At 39.4% G+C, this 16,789-nt stretch overlaps 1 protein-coding gene across 1 annotated transcript in view; it reads right to left on the bottom strand.

Annotated features, from left to right (window-relative positions):
* DLGAP5 (DLG associated protein 5) overlaps positions 1 to 16,789 on the bottom strand; it is a 43,895-nt gene that overhangs the window by 17,507 nt on the left and 9,599 nt on the right. The window contains exons 3-12 of the mRNA XM_055132075.1: positions 12,832 to 13,001; positions 11,331 to 11,393; positions 10,135 to 10,219; positions 9,908 to 10,033; positions 9,050 to 9,114; positions 6,512 to 6,774; positions 4,778 to 4,905; positions 3,639 to 3,759; positions 1,558 to 1,643; positions 721 to 881 (exon numbers count right to left, since the gene is read on the bottom strand). Of these exons, the coding sequence (XP_054988050.1) occupies positions 721 to 881; positions 1,558 to 1,643; positions 3,639 to 3,759; positions 4,778 to 4,905; positions 6,512 to 6,774; positions 9,050 to 9,114; positions 9,908 to 10,033; positions 10,135 to 10,219; positions 11,331 to 11,393; positions 12,832 to 13,001 (1,268 nt within the window). The remainder of the gene's footprint in view (positions 1 to 720; positions 882 to 1,557; positions 1,644 to 3,638; positions 3,760 to 4,777; positions 4,906 to 6,511; positions 6,775 to 9,049; positions 9,115 to 9,907; positions 10,034 to 10,134; positions 10,220 to 11,330; positions 11,394 to 12,831; positions 13,002 to 16,789) is intronic.

The following is a 16,789-nucleotide window of genomic DNA, read 5'->3' as shown; positions in this document are numbered from 1 at the left end:
GGCAAGGGCTGTAATTTGAGGCTCTGGGTTTGATCCAACAAGCATGCACGCATGCATGCACTCACTCGTGCTAGAAGAACTTGTTCTTTTTTTTTGGGGGGGGGGTCACACCCAGTGATGTACAGGGGTTACTCCTGGCTCTGCACTCAGGAATTATTCCTGGCAGTGCTCAGGGGACCATATGGGATGCTGGGGATCAAACCCAGGTTGGTTGCATGCAAGGCAAATGTCCTACCTGCTGTGCTATAGCTCCAGCCCCTGCTAGATGAGTTTGAACTGCTAAGTCTAGATTTATTCATCTCACATGTAGAATCATTATAGAATATTCAACAACATCATTTCAATTTCCAACCTACATTCAATTTCCAACCTACATAGAAGTTATTCTGACAGTAGGGGGGTGAAGAAGATATTGAGTTTGGACAGAGCTTTACAGTTTATGTGAGTATAGTCTAATATTTCATTTAATATTACATGCACTCAAGCAACTACAATAACCATTTTACTGTAATCTCATTAAAAAACACAGCAACAACACTCAAAAGTTAATACACGTATGGGCCAGAAAGATAATTCAATGGGCAGAGTGCATGCTTCGCATACAGGAGGCCTATGTTCGATGCCTGGCACTACAGTGCCCCAGGCACAGAGCTGGGTGTTATCCCTGAGTGCTGTCAGGTACAACAAAAGGAAATACACTCAAAATATTTGACCACATACCTGAAAATTGATCATATCCCAAAATCCATCCAGATCTGTACAAGTAGTCTCCTTTTCACCAACTTTATATTCACAATTGTCCACCAGTCCTTCAAATTGTTTGAACCTTTCTTTCATAAGAAGTCTTGTTTGACCAACTGCTAGATGAATGAGATCTTTCACTAAGGAAATAAAAGGTTTTTTTTTTAAAAAAAAAAATTTAAAGGACAAAGACCTAATTTTTTCAAGCTAACCACTAGGTAGGGCCTCTCCCAGTGCCCTAGGATTTATAGAATCACATTCTTACCCTAAACCAAAAACAAAAAATATCTCCTATAAAAATTTCTCATACAAACACTGGGCATCTGCTTAATTCCTGCTAAAAATTAGCAATATACATTTCCATACTTATTGCTACACAAGTGGCATTCTACCTTTCCTTGAATAAATCACCCTCAAACAACTCATTAATTATCAGTATCTAAAGCACACAAATTATTTTTTCATAACTTTTTCAAGATTGAGGAATTTTCAGAAAATCTCTCACATTAAGGTAATTTTCATTCAGAAAACACTTTGTAAAATTAAATACCAGATCCAGATGTCACAAATAAAGTAACAACAACAAAAAAAATCTCATAACAAGTTAGACAAATGTCTAACTCAGGAATGAAAACTAATATTCTAATGACATATCTTTGAAACTATGTGTCATTTTAGCACAGTGGGGTAAGCAAGCATATGCTGAGAAATAAATTCTTGCTCTTTTGAATAATAAAATTTTACACTCAAATTTTATAATTCGCACAAATGTAACCATATTAAAACAAATAAAAGATTTAAGAATTATTTCCTCACCATCATCTGGAATATCCAGTTGAAGCTTCTTGTCCCACTCTTGGCAGTATGTAATTAATTTCTCACGTTCTGACTGGAGAATATTTCTAAAATTATGATAAACATTTCCATTTTACAGATTTTTCTCTATCAGTACAAAGACACATAATGATAGGAAGATATAGACAGGTTCGATATTCATTTCCAAGAGTCAAGAATTAATCTCATTAGGAACTGTAACATATTGAAATGCATAAAAACAAGGCGATACCTATACCTTGGGCTGAAGCGACAGGGCAGCAGGTAGGGCATTCGCCTTGCACACGGCCGCCCCAGGTTCGATTCTTTCGCCCCTCTCGGGGCGCCTGGCAAGCTACCGAAAGTATCTCGTCCACTCGGCAGAGCCTGGCAAGCTACCCGTGGCATATTCAATATGCCAAAAACAGTAACAAGTCTCACAATGGAGATGTTACTTGTGCCCACTTGAGCAAATTGATGAGCAACAGGATGACAGTAACAGTGATCTATACCTTATGTACGTACTTTTGTTTGTTTTGGGGCCACACTGAGCGGTGCTCAGGACTTACTTCAGGTGGTGCTTAGGGGACCATGTGGTGTGCTGGGGATGAATCTCGGGATGGCTGAGTGTAAGGCAAGCACTACCCTCTATACTATTGCTCCAGTCCCAAATGTGCATCTTTCCATTTTTAATTTTTGGAGAGCTTTTATGGGCCCAGACCCTGCTGTGCTCAGAGCTTACTACTGATTCTGCTCAGGGATGACTCCTGAATATGCTCCCTGAGAGGACCCTGTTTTGTGTCAGACTGATTTGGGGTTGACTGTGCACAAGTGCCTTACCCCCTGAGCTATCTCTCCAGTCTTCCATCTTCTTATATATACAACACATGAAGATGAATAATACCTACAACTCACATTTGAAGCAAGTATTTCTAGTTTGTTCTAGTTTTAATTTTCAGAGGCTGAAAAGAACCAGACATTCCTTTGCACTGTCACAATCTATGACCCACACAACTGCCAAGAGAAGTTGTATGTCTGGCATTACAGTGATAGGGCCTTAGAGATTCTAATGATAAAGCTTTTCTTACAAAGGCAGTGGTTCTCAAATAGGATCAGTTTTTTTGGACGGGGAGTGGGGGCACACCCAGTGGTGTTCAGTAACCACTCCTGGTGGGGCTTGGGGGAACCACAGGAAGTGCCAGGGATCGAAACCAGGTTGGCCACATGCAAGGCTAGCATACTTCCTGCTGTCATGTCTCTCCAGCTCCTCAAGTGGAATCCATTTTGTCCCCACTGGGACATTAGCAAACGTCTAGAACAGTGAGTTTTCACTGCCAGGTCACAGGTATAAAAAGGTTGAAAACCACTGGTATAGAAGTATTTTTGATGATCACAAATAAGAGCAGTGTTACTGGCAAAAGACTCATTCAACAATACAGAGGGCAGACTTCCCAAAGAGGGATCTGTTCAGTCTGCAATCTCAAGAGAACCAAGGTTGGCCTAGCCAACGGCTAGGGAGAAGGCTGAGGGTTGGAGCGTATGCTTTGCAGCTGGCAGCAATGAGCTACTAAGTCCATTCTGCTAGGTTGAGCATAGCTGGGAGTGATCTCTGGCTTTGGTTTTTTGATTTGGAGTTATACCTGGTGGTGCTCAAGATTTGCTCCTGGTTTTGTGCTCGGGGATCACTTCTGGCAAGGCTTGGGAGACCACATGGGATGCTGAGGATTAAACCTGGGTGGGGTAAACACAAGCGCCCTACTAACTGTATAATCTCTCTGGTCCCTAATGAGAATTTTTTTAAAAAGTTGAAATCACCCAAGACAATTTCTCCCTAACTGACCAGTTAATGTACGGTTAAAATGAGAGAGGCCCGGGGGTTTTATCTCCAGCACCCTACATGGTCCTAAGTGCCTCCAGGAGTGATCCTTCAGCAGAGTGAAAAATAAGCCTTGAGCGCCACCAGGTGTGACCCCCAAAACAAAACAAACAAAAAAAGAGTTAAATTTCATCCTTAAAAGATCTATAAATGAAAAAAAAAATCTAAATGTTAATATAATTCTCTTAAGACTGGGAAATGGACAAACCTGAAATATGGCACATCATGTTCTGGCTGAGACATCTGTTCTTCATTTATTTGAAGGGGTGGGACTTCCATTGAGTGACCATTTGAATTTTTAAGAGTTTCATTTTTATTTAAGACATGTTCTATAGAATAAAGAATAAATATTACACACAAAATTCAGAAGCACCATACCTAAAATGACATTTCATTCTTGATTTTTTAAATGTTGAATTTTAGAATTTGATTTCTGAGATAATAATTTCATTAATCTTATCTCCTTCTAAAGTCTCTAAATATTCTTTACCTCTTTATTTTTTTCTTATTTATTTATTTATTATTGGTGAATCACTATGAGTTACGGTTACAAACTTATGAACTTTCATGTTTGCATTTTGTTTATATCCCTCCACCAGTGCCCGGTATCCCTCCCACCCTATGCCCCCCGCCCCACCCCACCTCTGTGGCAGGGCATTCCCTTTTGTTCTCTCCTCTTGGGTGTTGTGGTTTGAACAGAGGCACTGCATGGCCATCGTGTTTGATCTATATTCTATTTTCAGCGAGCATCTCCCATCCCGTGCAGGTCCTTGAACCACACTTTACCTGGTGTTCCCTTCTCTATGCGAGCTGCCCCTTCCTCCAGCGTGTGGGGCCGCTTCCAAGCCTTGGAGCCAACCTCCTGGTACTTATCTCTACTATTTTTGGGAATAGTCTCCTATTCCGTTATTTTATTTTATATTCCACAGATGAGTGCAATCTTTCTATGTCTGCATAGACAGACATATTCTTTACCTCTTTAAATTTACATTTATTCCCTTCTCTTTGTAGTCTAAATTCCTTTCCCATTCTCTCTCTCCCCCCAAGTCTTTCCCCAAGTCTACCTCCCTCCCTCCCTCCCTCCCACTCTTTGGGTCATACCTAGCAATGCTCAGCGGTTACTCCTGGCTCTACACTCAGGAGTGCTTGGGGGACAATATGGGATGCTGGGTCGACCAGCTGTGTGCAAAGCAAACATCCTATCCGCTGTACTATCTCTCCCATCCAGTCTTCCTTTTCTAATCCTGAGGTCATTACCCCGAGCCAGATAGTAAAAAGAAAAGTTCTCAACAAATCTCTGCCAAATCATAATCCAGAAAAGTATGCATCTTACTTAAAAGACCATACCTCTATTGCACACTGTGAGGGAATCTAAAAGACACTGTGATTTATTTGAATCTTGATGTACTGCTTCAGTAGAATAAGTTTCACACTCTTGTGTAAAAATTTCTCTTGTTTCTTCTTTAATCTTATCACTAAAAATAAAAAAATAGCAAAAATATTTCATGAAACATGATCCCTAGATATTTAATTGCAAGATTTCAAAATTATATAGCTTTTTTAAAAACTTGGTATAGAATAATGTTCATGTCTGTTCTGGAAGGGACGGCAATTTAAATAAATACCTCCATAGAAAGTTCACCTTTATTAGAGTGAGACTCAAGGATTTTGAAAATCATTTTTTTCTTTTCAATGGAGACTTCCCAGTGGTGTGCAGGGTGTTGGTAAAGACAGAGATTGAACTCAGGGCCTCAATAGAAACCACTGGGGGCTATTGCAATGATTGTTGAAGAGCCCTTCATGGAATATAAATACTTAGCAGCGTTGAAAGCTGCTGACCAGCTTCCAATAAATTTGGCATCAACCAGTATTTGCATAAAGAATCTTACTTTTTCTTTTAAGGATACCAAGCGATTTTTCACACACAGCAACCCCCTCACCCCAACTTACACACACACACACACACACACACACACACACACACACACACACACACACACACAGAGTAAGTTAATCTTTTTCTCTAGAATTCTCATGTACTGTTGGTAGGACTCTTGTATGAGTCAGCCTCTTTGAAAAATAGTCTGGAGACTTCTCAAAAATGTAAGAAGTTATGAACAGAACTTTCATATCACCCTTTGATTCTACTCCAGGGTATCTACTCCAATGACACATAAGCATTAATTCGAAAGGACATATGCACATCTATGTTCATAGCAGCACTTACTATATACCTTACAATAGCCAAGGTCAGAAAACAGCCCAAATGCCCAGCAACAGAGTGGAAAAAGAAACAGTGGTATATGTACACAATGGGATATGACTCAAGTACGAGAAAAGATGAAACCTACGGTTTGTTGCTACATGGATGGAACGGGAAGGTATCATGTCAGAAGGAAGAAACTAAGAAAGGGATTAGACTACCCCAGTGGAAACAAATCCTGAGATAAAGGTCAACAGAACTGTAAACTGAGGCGGCTAAGGGGGTTGCAGGGAGGGTCTGTGGGACAAAAATAGAGGAATCCTGACACTCTAAAGGGTGGTCCTGGTGTAGCAGGACTGAAGGTAGAAAACAATAATGCCACTATTAGAAACTATGCGATTGAGCTAAAGTATTGTAGAAATTTGTCTCTCTAAAAATGTAAATTATATCTTTTTAAAAATGCACATTCTACCATGAAAATAACAGAAAATAGTGCATAGGAAATGCCAAAACTACCAAATACATTAGTGTGTATAGGAAACATCAAAACTACCAAATACTTCTAAAAAGTATTTCTTGGAGGGAGTTTTGGGGCAGTTCTCAGGGTACATGTAGAGTTGGAGATCAAACCAGGGTACCTCATGCAAAGCCAGTGCCTTAACTCCTATATTATCTCTCTGGTCCTGCAAAGTACCTTTAAAGGCCACATCTACATGACTTTTTGATTAATACATTTCACTAACTAAATAACTTCCAAAAGCACGGGTTAAATCTAAGAAAGGCAATTTGTCATCCAAATTGCCTTAGATTTAACCCGTGCTTTTGGGAGTTATTTAGTTGCCTTAGCAAGGGATTCATTATTAAAATTACAGTCTTACACTTCTGTTTCTGAAGGCATCCATGTGTAACTGGGTGTCAAGAAAGCGTCAGCACTTCGGGGAGTCATAGGGTTTACTTGATAGGTCCTCAGACCATTTAGTGGTTGAAACATAAAATCTTTAGGTGCAAAGGATTTCTTTCCTTTCACTTTTGCAGTATTTATCTTTGGCGAGTTTTCCACTTTTGATAGATCTATTCCATTTGTTGCACTGGTTTGTGGATCCAAAGTATTTTCTTCATTCTCAGCTTTAGAAGAAATGACCTGGATGCAAGTAAAGAGAATAGAGTGAAAATCCCTCTACTTAAGCTAGAGATAACTAATTAGAGGTCTGAAACGTGAAAGTTGAGAAGTTCCAAGTCTATAGTTTAAAACAAAAAATTAAATGTATATATGGAATAGTGATGATCCAGAGAGAGACACAATCCTTATTAAAGGGCTCAATATAGTTTTTAGGTTTCTAATACATGAAAAATGGAGGCTGGGGAAACAGCTCAAAGGGTTTTTTGCATGGGAGATCTTGATTCAACCCCTAGTACTGCATGTCCCCAAGAATTGCTGGTATGATGCCAAAACAAACAAAATTACTTTTTATAAAAACTGAGGTGTCAAACCAGAGTGACGGGTACTTGCCTTGCATGTGATCAGGCTGGGCTTAATCCCCAAGACCCCATATGGTCCACAGAGCGCCCAAGAGTGATCCCTGAGTTGTAGGGCCAGAAAGCCCTGAGCACCGAGTGTAGCCCCAAAACAAAAAAACAAAACCTAATTAATTAAAAAAAAATTAAAAAATTTAAAAAAAAAGAACAAAACACCTGAGGTGTAAAAATGTACTCAGCCACAAATATGTCTTTTTACTCAAGCTAAATTGATAATTTCAGTGGTTTGAGAATAAGCAATCCAATGCTTACAAGATGACTACTATTATCAAGGATCAAATCTTTTAAAAATAATTTTGAATAAACTTAAAATACAAGCAAAGGGGCTGGTGAAACAGTACAGTGGGTTAGGTGCCTGCCTTGCATGAGGCTGACCTGGGCTTGATCCCTGACACTATGAACATAGAGCTAAATGTAAGCCCTGAGTACTGCTAGGTGTGGCCCCAAAACCAAAAAAGGAAAAGCAAAGAAAAATGTTTTTGGTGTGATACATTAAGATTAACCATATAAAATATGATTAATATTATTTTCTCAATAAAACCCAATTTTGGTATTCTTACCAAATATATGTCATATATCAACATATAATTGATACATAATATTACACTAATTTCAGGTGTAAAACATATGATTTAATATAAAAATTATAAGCTGATATCAAATACAAGTTTGTCTTTGAAATTGATGATACATTCTCTTACCAATTCTTAAACATACTATCATGTTTATTAATCGTAAGCATTAATTGTATCATAAGTATTATTTATATCCTTTTGGTGTTGGGACCACCCCTGGCAGTGCTCAGGGGCTACTCCTATCTTAGTGCTTACTCTAAGTGTTTGGGGCACCAGATAGCAGTGGGGATTGAACCCGAGGCTCCTGCATTCAAAGCATGTGTCCCCACCCATTGGGCTCAATGAAAATACAGTAGTAGTAACTATCCTCAATATGCTATACATTACAATCTCTGGGGTTTATTTTATAAATCAAAATTGATAACTTTTCACCACCTTAATCCATTTTACAACAATTTTAAACATAGGTTTTAGAGGTTTATTCTAGTTTCTGGTTTTGGGGGGAGGAATGGGCTCAAACCAGAGTGTTTTGACCTAGAGGAGGGTACATGTGTCACACTGGCCCTGAGGCTGGTGTGGCAGTGAAAGTAAAAACTAGTGATCATCCATAAGGACCAAATCAGTCTCTAAGGAAGAGCTGTGGGGCCCAGTGGTTTATCTATGCAGGTTCACTATCACTTTCGTTAAAGGATCGCTGCCTGATTTTCAATAATAATCTAGCTAGATCTCTTAATTTTTGGCATGACCTTTCTATCCCTACCCCCCACCCCAAAGTTAAGAAATTATAGATAGACAGGATAATGAGCCAAGAAACTGAGTCCTCAAAGTGCCATTTTTGCTGTCTCATATGTATGTTCCATGACAAAAGAAACTACTTTGGAAGACTAATAGAGGCTAGGAATGTTATTTAATTCTTAAAACTAATATGTAGGTAATCAGCATTTGAGATGGGAAAACCATTCATAATTTGCCCAAGGAACTGGAAGTGATGGCAATATTCAGACTAAATGAATGGAAAGTTAGTGTGTATCTCCTAACTCTCTTATCTAGTTCATACCTAAAGATTTGTCAGCTGTGTTTTTATTATCATTTCCTATTCCCTGTTAACCAAATTATGCTTTCTATACCATAAAACTGAGGACACAATTTCTGAAAAGAAAAAAAGTCCTCAATATTTCTTTGCTTTTCAAGAGCTTTTGGCAAATATGTAGGTCTTAAAGCAAATCTGAATGCTTAATTCAGCTTTATGAGAGCTGCAATGAAATTTTTAAAGTAACCAGAAGTCAGTAAGTATATATGGCCTACCTTTCCAGGCTTTGTTTCTATCTTTTTCATAGATCTTCCTTCATTTGGTGATTTTCTTTCTGTTTCTAAAATAAAAAATGAAATAAGACATCCACTTTGACTAGTCACATAGAAAATGTTGCACTAGGAATTTGGAAAGGGAAAAAAGGCATCTATAGAAATGTATGTCTGAAAAGAATCTTATGATCATATGCTATTAAATGGTCCCAGGTCATACTCCCCCCCTATATATACACGTCATTATAAAATGGAATAAAAACAAAAGGCATATCATGCTAAGGTATGCCGTCTGTTTTCAAATCAAAGTAGCTATTTTATATTTTACCTTATGCCACCATAACAAGCAATTATCATCAAAAAATAAAAACACAAAGAACAACAATAAGTCAGAAAAAAAAAATCACCCCAAGATTACATCACTCAATAATACTCCAGATAAGACTTTGGGGTAAGTCTACTAAGTTTTATCTATTCATGTACAACTTCTTTAGAATTGTCATCATATTGTTCCGAATTTGGCCTGCTTTTATTTACTATATCAGAAACATTATCCTCTAGTAAGTTTCATGTTGTTCTTAAATGGCCACACTATATCCCAGCAAATGGATGGTGCATTAATAATTTGAGTCAATTCATTTTTCATTTGAAAGCACTGCTTACACTAATCAAGGTCTTCAACATTTGAACAAGCCTGGATGTAGGGACACATAGTCTACCTGTAGGAATTGAATTTTCTATTTCCTCCCTTTCTACCTTTTATTTTTAAAAGAAAAGAAAAGCATGCTGATTTAAAACAACTGAGCACAAAACTTCAAGGACATTCTAGCTCACTTACTACTGATCAAAACAAGCTCTTACCATTAGTAGCACTCATGACTGTCTTTCTTGTTGCAGAGGAAACTGTTTGGACAATCTGCTTTGCTGCCTGTAAGCTGTTTATAGCTGAGCGAGTCATTCTCACCACTGTGGCAACAGGCTGTGGAGCTGTGGAGGAAAAATTAAACAAAATGACTTTTGTAATTATTAAGTTACTGTTTTAATAATTGTGGGTGCATTAGAACTTATAGTAATGGCTAATGTCCCACCTTCCTTCTCTTTATCCAACGCTTTCTTTGCAGAAGTTTGTCTTTGAGCAGATAGAGTTGCTCGAACTTTAGTTCCATCATTAATCTGTTGAAGAGATGAGGTGCCCAATGATTTAATTGTATAATGAATCAAATCACATTTGACATCGTAAATGAACCATCTGAAAGTACGACAATGAGAAATGTCCTAGCAAAAAGTTCACTATCCTACATAAAAGGAGATGAAGAAATTCCTCGAAAGCATACTTAGAATCCTAGAACTTGGAAAATGCTAATGAGCTATTAGCAATAGCTGACTAAAATCTGAGGGTCCATAAACACATCAGATGCATTTTTGCTTTAAGACCTCTAAATTTTGCCTAAAAAATTCTCCGAACAGAAAGAGCTTTTTCATCTTTGTGTGTGACGTCTTCCCTCAAAACCTGCCTGACTGCTGAATCTGATAGCATCATTGGGAAGCAAGGTCAGAATTGTCCAATATAGGATATGAAGAGGTCATCTGGGGAACTTCTTTCCCTAATTAGAAATTGGTCCTGAACCTATTTCCTGCTCCAACCAAGATTCCAGACCATGCTTACTTCAGTACTCTATTTCCTTTTCCTTTTCAAAAAAAGGAAATTTTTTAAATTTCTTTATTTCCTTTTCAAAAAACTTTCATGATAGTTATACTCATTTACTATATACTTTTTTTTGCCTGCCTCACATAAAATCAAGGGATCTTATTTTTTTTATTGACTATTGTACCCCAGGACCTATGATAGTAATTCAAATTTATTGACTAGAGAATACTTGCTCACCAAATAAAAAGACATACTATTTTCCTCCTTGACCATTTCACTTGATTTTAGTAACCCTCCTACTAACCTTATCCATTATGCTACCTTGAAGACTCTCATATTTTCAACACCTCTCTGATGTGCCTACATCCCTAGATGCACTCATGGGTCATGGAATGGCTAATTAGAAGCCACTTAACAAAATGAGTGCGGCCCCAAGATAAAGCTCACAAAGAGCATTTCCTTAGCATCCAGCCAAAACTTTTCTGTTGCAATACCAAAAAAAAAGAAAGAAATTTTGGTATTATTTATCAAGTAGATAAATGGTTGTCCTTGAAGCTGTCATTAGATTAAAAATGAATTTACATGCTGAGGGAAAAATGTCACCGCTTCTCATTTAGTAACAATGATCAACGATACCTTAATCTGTTCCATTTGCTCTCTGGCCTTTGACCTTGTAATCCGCATAAACGATTGAACATCCTTAAAGCAATTGAAAGAAGAGAACGTTTAAAAAATAATCATGCTGGGGACAGTTTGACAGTACAGTGAGGAAGGGGCTTGCCTTGTATGAGTCAGATCCAGGTTCAAACCCTAGCACCCCATACGGTCCCCTAAGCCCTGCCAGGATCCCTGAGCACAAATCACAAAGTCCTAAGCACTGTCAAGAAACAAAAGTTTATTTCCATGTCTCATTATGAAGTTTAGCTCCCATTTTAAAGTCAAACCAAGTTTCACCACTGATGCCTGACTACTGTTTGGATGAAGATGCTCTTTAGAATGAACTCTTCTAGGACTTTGTAGATCCTTACTGCAGTGTTCTCATGCAATCCTATACCTTAGATGCCCACCTTTGCTCCCAATGCTATAGACTAGATTCCTCCTTAGTATAGATTTCCAAAGGAAAAAAAAAAAAAACCTTTTTCGCATGTGTGGCGGGAGGGGAGGGCTGAAACTCAGCAGTGTTTGGGGGACCATATAAGCCTCCTCCCCCAGAGCCCAACTTCCAAAACTTTCCCCAACAGGGCCTATTATCTAGAGCCACCTTTCTCAACCAGCAGCCTAGAGTCCCCTAGGAGCTCTGACAATATTCTAAGAGATGCACTGGTAAAAACTGTAAATGGGAGGGTAATGGCATGAGACTTGGGGTCCAAATGGTAGGATGAGAGGGGTATAGGAATGAAACAAGATGCAAAGGGGCCACTGTCGGAAAAGGACCAAGATACACTAATGTAGATGATCCAAGCAGGATTTTTTTTTGTTTTTAAGTTTTAATATGCCTACTTAAATCCATTTCTCTTCTTGTCTTCTGTATCTCTTGAGAAGCAGCATGACTTACATGGTTGCTCAAGCCAATACCAGAATCATCTTATCTGACTTTTCAATTTCCTTTACCCCTTACCATCGACATGGTCACCAGTCCTATCAAATTTTCTCTCAAAATGAGTTTTTCCTCTTTCTTCCTTTTAAACCCACTGCCCCAGATTATAAGCCGTAACCTAATCTTGTATAATAAGCTCACAACTGATCTTCCTATCCATAAACAATTAACACTGTCCTATCCAAATAATTTTCCTAGCGTGGGTATTCCTCTCAAATTATTAATCTAATACAGATAGAACTCATTTATGTAAGTTTCCCAGGGCTCGCCATATTCTCCAGGAGGAATGCCAAATCCTTTGACATAATGTCCACTGTTCACCCTACTCGACTTTCTCTCCTAGTTTATCCTATTCTCAATTTACCCAAGCTAGTTAAGTGCTTTGATTCTTATCACCTTATGTCATTCCCGCCTTCTACCAACTAGTCAAATGAATAAAGGGAAGGGGAAAGTTATTTTTAAAAGTTTAGTCATTTAACCTTTTAAAATTCCTTCTAAAATGAACTATTCCTCTGTATCAGTTTAAGATGATACATTTACCTTTTGAGGCTCAGCTTTCAGAGACTTCTGGTTTGACAGAAAACAAGGCATGTCAGGTCTAACGCGACACACTTTAAAGATTCCCTTTTTAGCTCTCTCTCTCTGTTCTTTCAGCTTTTGAAGCTGCTTCTCCTCTTTGTATTTCTGGAGCATTTTTCTTCGTTGATCACCTAAGAACAGTTTTCATTGAACCAATGAAGAAAAAACAAAAACCATACAAAACATTTCAGAAGATAAAAATTTATACAAGTGTATAAAACATCATTTTGTTCAACTGCTTCAACTAACTTTCAACTACTACTAAGAAATGTTCTTCTATTGTTGTTGTTGCAGTTCTGTGGCCACACCTGGTGGTGCTCACTCACCCCTGGCTATAGTCAGGGATTATTCCTGGCAGGACTCAGGGTGGGGGTAGGGGATGGTACATACAGTGCTGGTAACTGAACCTGGATTGATTGCATAGGGGACAATTACCTTAACCCACCATACTAGTTCTCTGTCTCCCTAAGAAAGACTTTTGAGCAAATTCTTATTCAATCCTTAGCCTATTAACTATAGGCCTTTCAATCCTTATTCTTAAAAAAATTTCTATTCAACAAATTTTATCCCTAGGTACTTCAGTATGTAGCTCTAAAAATAGACGTTTTCTTTCATAATCATATCATCATCATCACACAGCCAACAAAATTAGCAGGTAAGATACTGTCTATTACAGGGACCAGATATAAATTTCCTTACTTCAAAGAGATATTTTTAAAACTACTGGAAACAAAAAGCAAGCAAGACCCACTTGTGGCACATAGATGTCTTCTAGGTGTCTTCATTTAAATGAGATTCTCCTCCCATCTCTTTCTATACCATTATTTTCTTGTTCAATAGATTATCTTCCACTGCACATATCTGTTTACTTTTTCCTGCTTTTTACTCATTTCTCCAGCCCCCATGTTTTCTATAACCTGGAAAGCTATCTCAGGATTTGATCAGACTCAAATTCAACTTTTGGGGGAAGAATAGTATGTCCTAGGTGGTGCTGCTCTCTGGAACCAAAACTACCTACCAGTCTACAAATGCTAGTGACGAGAAAAGAATTGAAGAACATGAATTTAGAATACCTGTGACCTTCACAGTGAAGATGGTCAAATTATACTTCAAAAATCACTTGAAATGAGGTAGGAAAGGTAGCTCAATGGGCTCAACATATGCTCTGTGTGCAGGAGAACCGGGGTCAATCTCCAGCATCATGAGATCCTCTGAGCTGCTCCCCGAGCTCTGAACTGGGAGTAGCTCCTGGGCACATCAGATATTGCCCAAAATCCCCGCCTCCAAAAAAACAAAAACAAAAAAAAACTCAAACAAAAACCAAATACTACTTGCCATCAGCAAGCAGCACTAATACACTGAAGAGTCTCTCCTCGTTATTCCTGCCTTGCCTGACTCCAGGGTAGCCTATTCTCTGGTGTTCTCTTTGCCCCTCATTTCTTCACTGGTTTTCCTTTACCCTAACTGTTGGAATACTCACCCCACTTCTTTTTTCCACGACAAAATTCTGGATAATCACATCTACTTTTAGTGCTTCAAAAGCCATGTATCGCTGACAACGCCTGTGCACTGAGCTCCAGCCCAGACTCCCTCCCGCCATGGGCTCATCTGGAACATCTAACTCGACAGCCATCTCTCTCCTCAGTTCTGGTGGACACCTCAAATTAACATATCCGGGCCGGAGCGATAGCACAGCGGGTAGGGCATTTGCCTTGCATGCGACTGACCCGGGTTCAATCCCCGGCATCCCATATGGTCCCCCAAGCACTGCCAGGAGTAATTCCTGAGTGCAAAGCCAGGAGTAACCCCTGAGCGTCACTGGGTGTGACCCAAAAAGCAAAAAAAAAAAAAAATTAACATATCCATCATCAACTGGGCACTTAAATCTTACCATTCCCCAAAGACTGTTCCCCTCTCAGTCTGATACCTTTGCCAATGGCCACGCCACATTTTCAGATGGTGAAGCCAAACACCTTGGAATCATTTCAAACTGTCTATCAATCCCATATCCAATCCATTAGGAAAGCCTACTGGACAAAAGGCATTCAGACTGCAGCTAACTATGTTGCTGCTACCAATCTGATCAATTGTGAACTATCAGCTAAATTTTACCGTGATCATCTCATTAGTCTCCCAGGAGCCATGCTATATAGTCTACTCTCACTAAAGCAGAAAGATGTCTTTATAACATGAATCAAGGTGGGGTGGTCAGGGGGATGCTAGAACAACAGTATAGTGGTAGGATGCTTGCCTTGCACATGGCCAACCTGGGTTCGAATCCCAGCATCCCATAAGGTCCCCCAAGTCAGCCAGGAGTGATCCCTGAGTACTGTTCGGTGTGGCCGCCAAACAAAACAAAAACCATAAATGAGGGCCTGGAGGATGTGGCTGAAAAAAAGAATGTCTGCCATACATGCGCTCCCCCCTCCACCAGCCCCGTCTCCTCTTTGTATGAGCTCCCCCCTCCACCAGCCCCGTCTCCTCTTTGTCCCCATAACTGCACTGTGATGAAGTCAGTGGAGAATGACCACACAATTCAGGCAGGATTTTCAGTGTCGCCAATATGTCCATAACAAAGTTTGGGGAGTCCCATCAAACAAGCTGCTGAGGGTAAAGGGTTTTTCCTTTTGTCTTGGAATCCTTAGAAAAAAAGGAAGTTGTGAGGGTCAGAATGATAGTTCAGTGGGCAAAGCACTTGCCTTGCACATGGCTGACCGAGATTCGATCCCTAGCATCCCATATGGTCCCCCAAGCACCGCCAGGAGTAACTCCTGAGTGTATAGCCAGGAGTAACCCCTGAGTATTGTGGGGAGTGACCCAAAAAATAAAAATAACAACAAAACCCAATACAACAACATGAATCAGATTACATGACAACCATTAATCCATGAATGGCTTCTCATTTCACCTATTCGGAGTAAAAGTCAAAGTCCTTATAATGACAGCCTTCCGTTTGCTTTTTCTACCAAATACTAGGCTCACTTCCAAGCTTAGACCTTTGCAAACGGGAAATAAACAAATGAAACTTTAATAGTACATTGACAGTTATATTTCTATTTGAGGGCATTTGATCAAAAAATGGAGCCTTGGGCCAGACAGTATAGCAGGTAGCCTGCGGTGAATCAGGGTTTGGTCCCTGGCACCACATATGGTTTCCCGGAGCCCATCAGGAGTGATTCCTGAGCCTAGAATAAGCACTGAGCACCATCGCTTCCACCCTACCAAAAAAGAAAGGAGTTTCCCTGGGGCCTGAGATATCATACAGTGGATAAGGCACTTGCATGTGGCAGACCCAGGTTCAACCCCCAGCACCCCACATGGTCTCCTGAGCAGAGTCAGGAGTGATCCTTGACCTTGGACCAAGTGCCCTATCTGCTGAACTATCACTCTGGTCCCTCTAGGGCACCTACTTCCTAAGAAAAGATTATCCATTCCCCTACATGCCTCTACCTAGCCTACTGCCTTTCTCCTTGAATTTAACACTGATCATCTCATCTCAGAACCAAATAATAGAACCCTAAAACTTTTGTCTTTTAGAATCATAAGATAATGTTAAGCTGAAATATTCTAGCTCAATATCCTCATTAAAGCATCAATTAAACAGGGACAAGAGATAGTATAGTAGCCCTGGCACTTGTTAGCACGTAGCCAACCTGGGTTCAGTCCCTGGCATACCATATGGTCCCCTGAACCCTGTCAGTAGTGATTCTTCAGTACAAAGCCAGAAGTAAGCTCTAAACTTCGCTGAGCGTTGCCCCAAAGACAAAATGGAAAAAAAGGAAGAAAACGATCAGTTTAAGTAATTTTGTCACCATTTTTGCTTTGTTATAAATTTACTACAGACACAATAGTCTACTGACTTGTAGCTAAATGAAAGTCATTTCCAGCCTCCTCCTCCCTTCCTATGCATCTCTTGCCT

Source organism: Sorex araneus, chromosome 3 (genome assembly GCF_027595985.1).
Source record: "Sorex araneus isolate mSorAra2 chromosome 3, mSorAra2.pri, whole genome shotgun sequence".
NCBI classification, from domain to species: domain Eukaryota; kingdom Metazoa; phylum Chordata; class Mammalia; order Eulipotyphla; family Soricidae; genus Sorex; species Sorex araneus.
The sequence above is the reverse complement of the archived record's forward strand: the minus strand, read 5'-3'. Positions and strand labels throughout refer to the sequence as shown.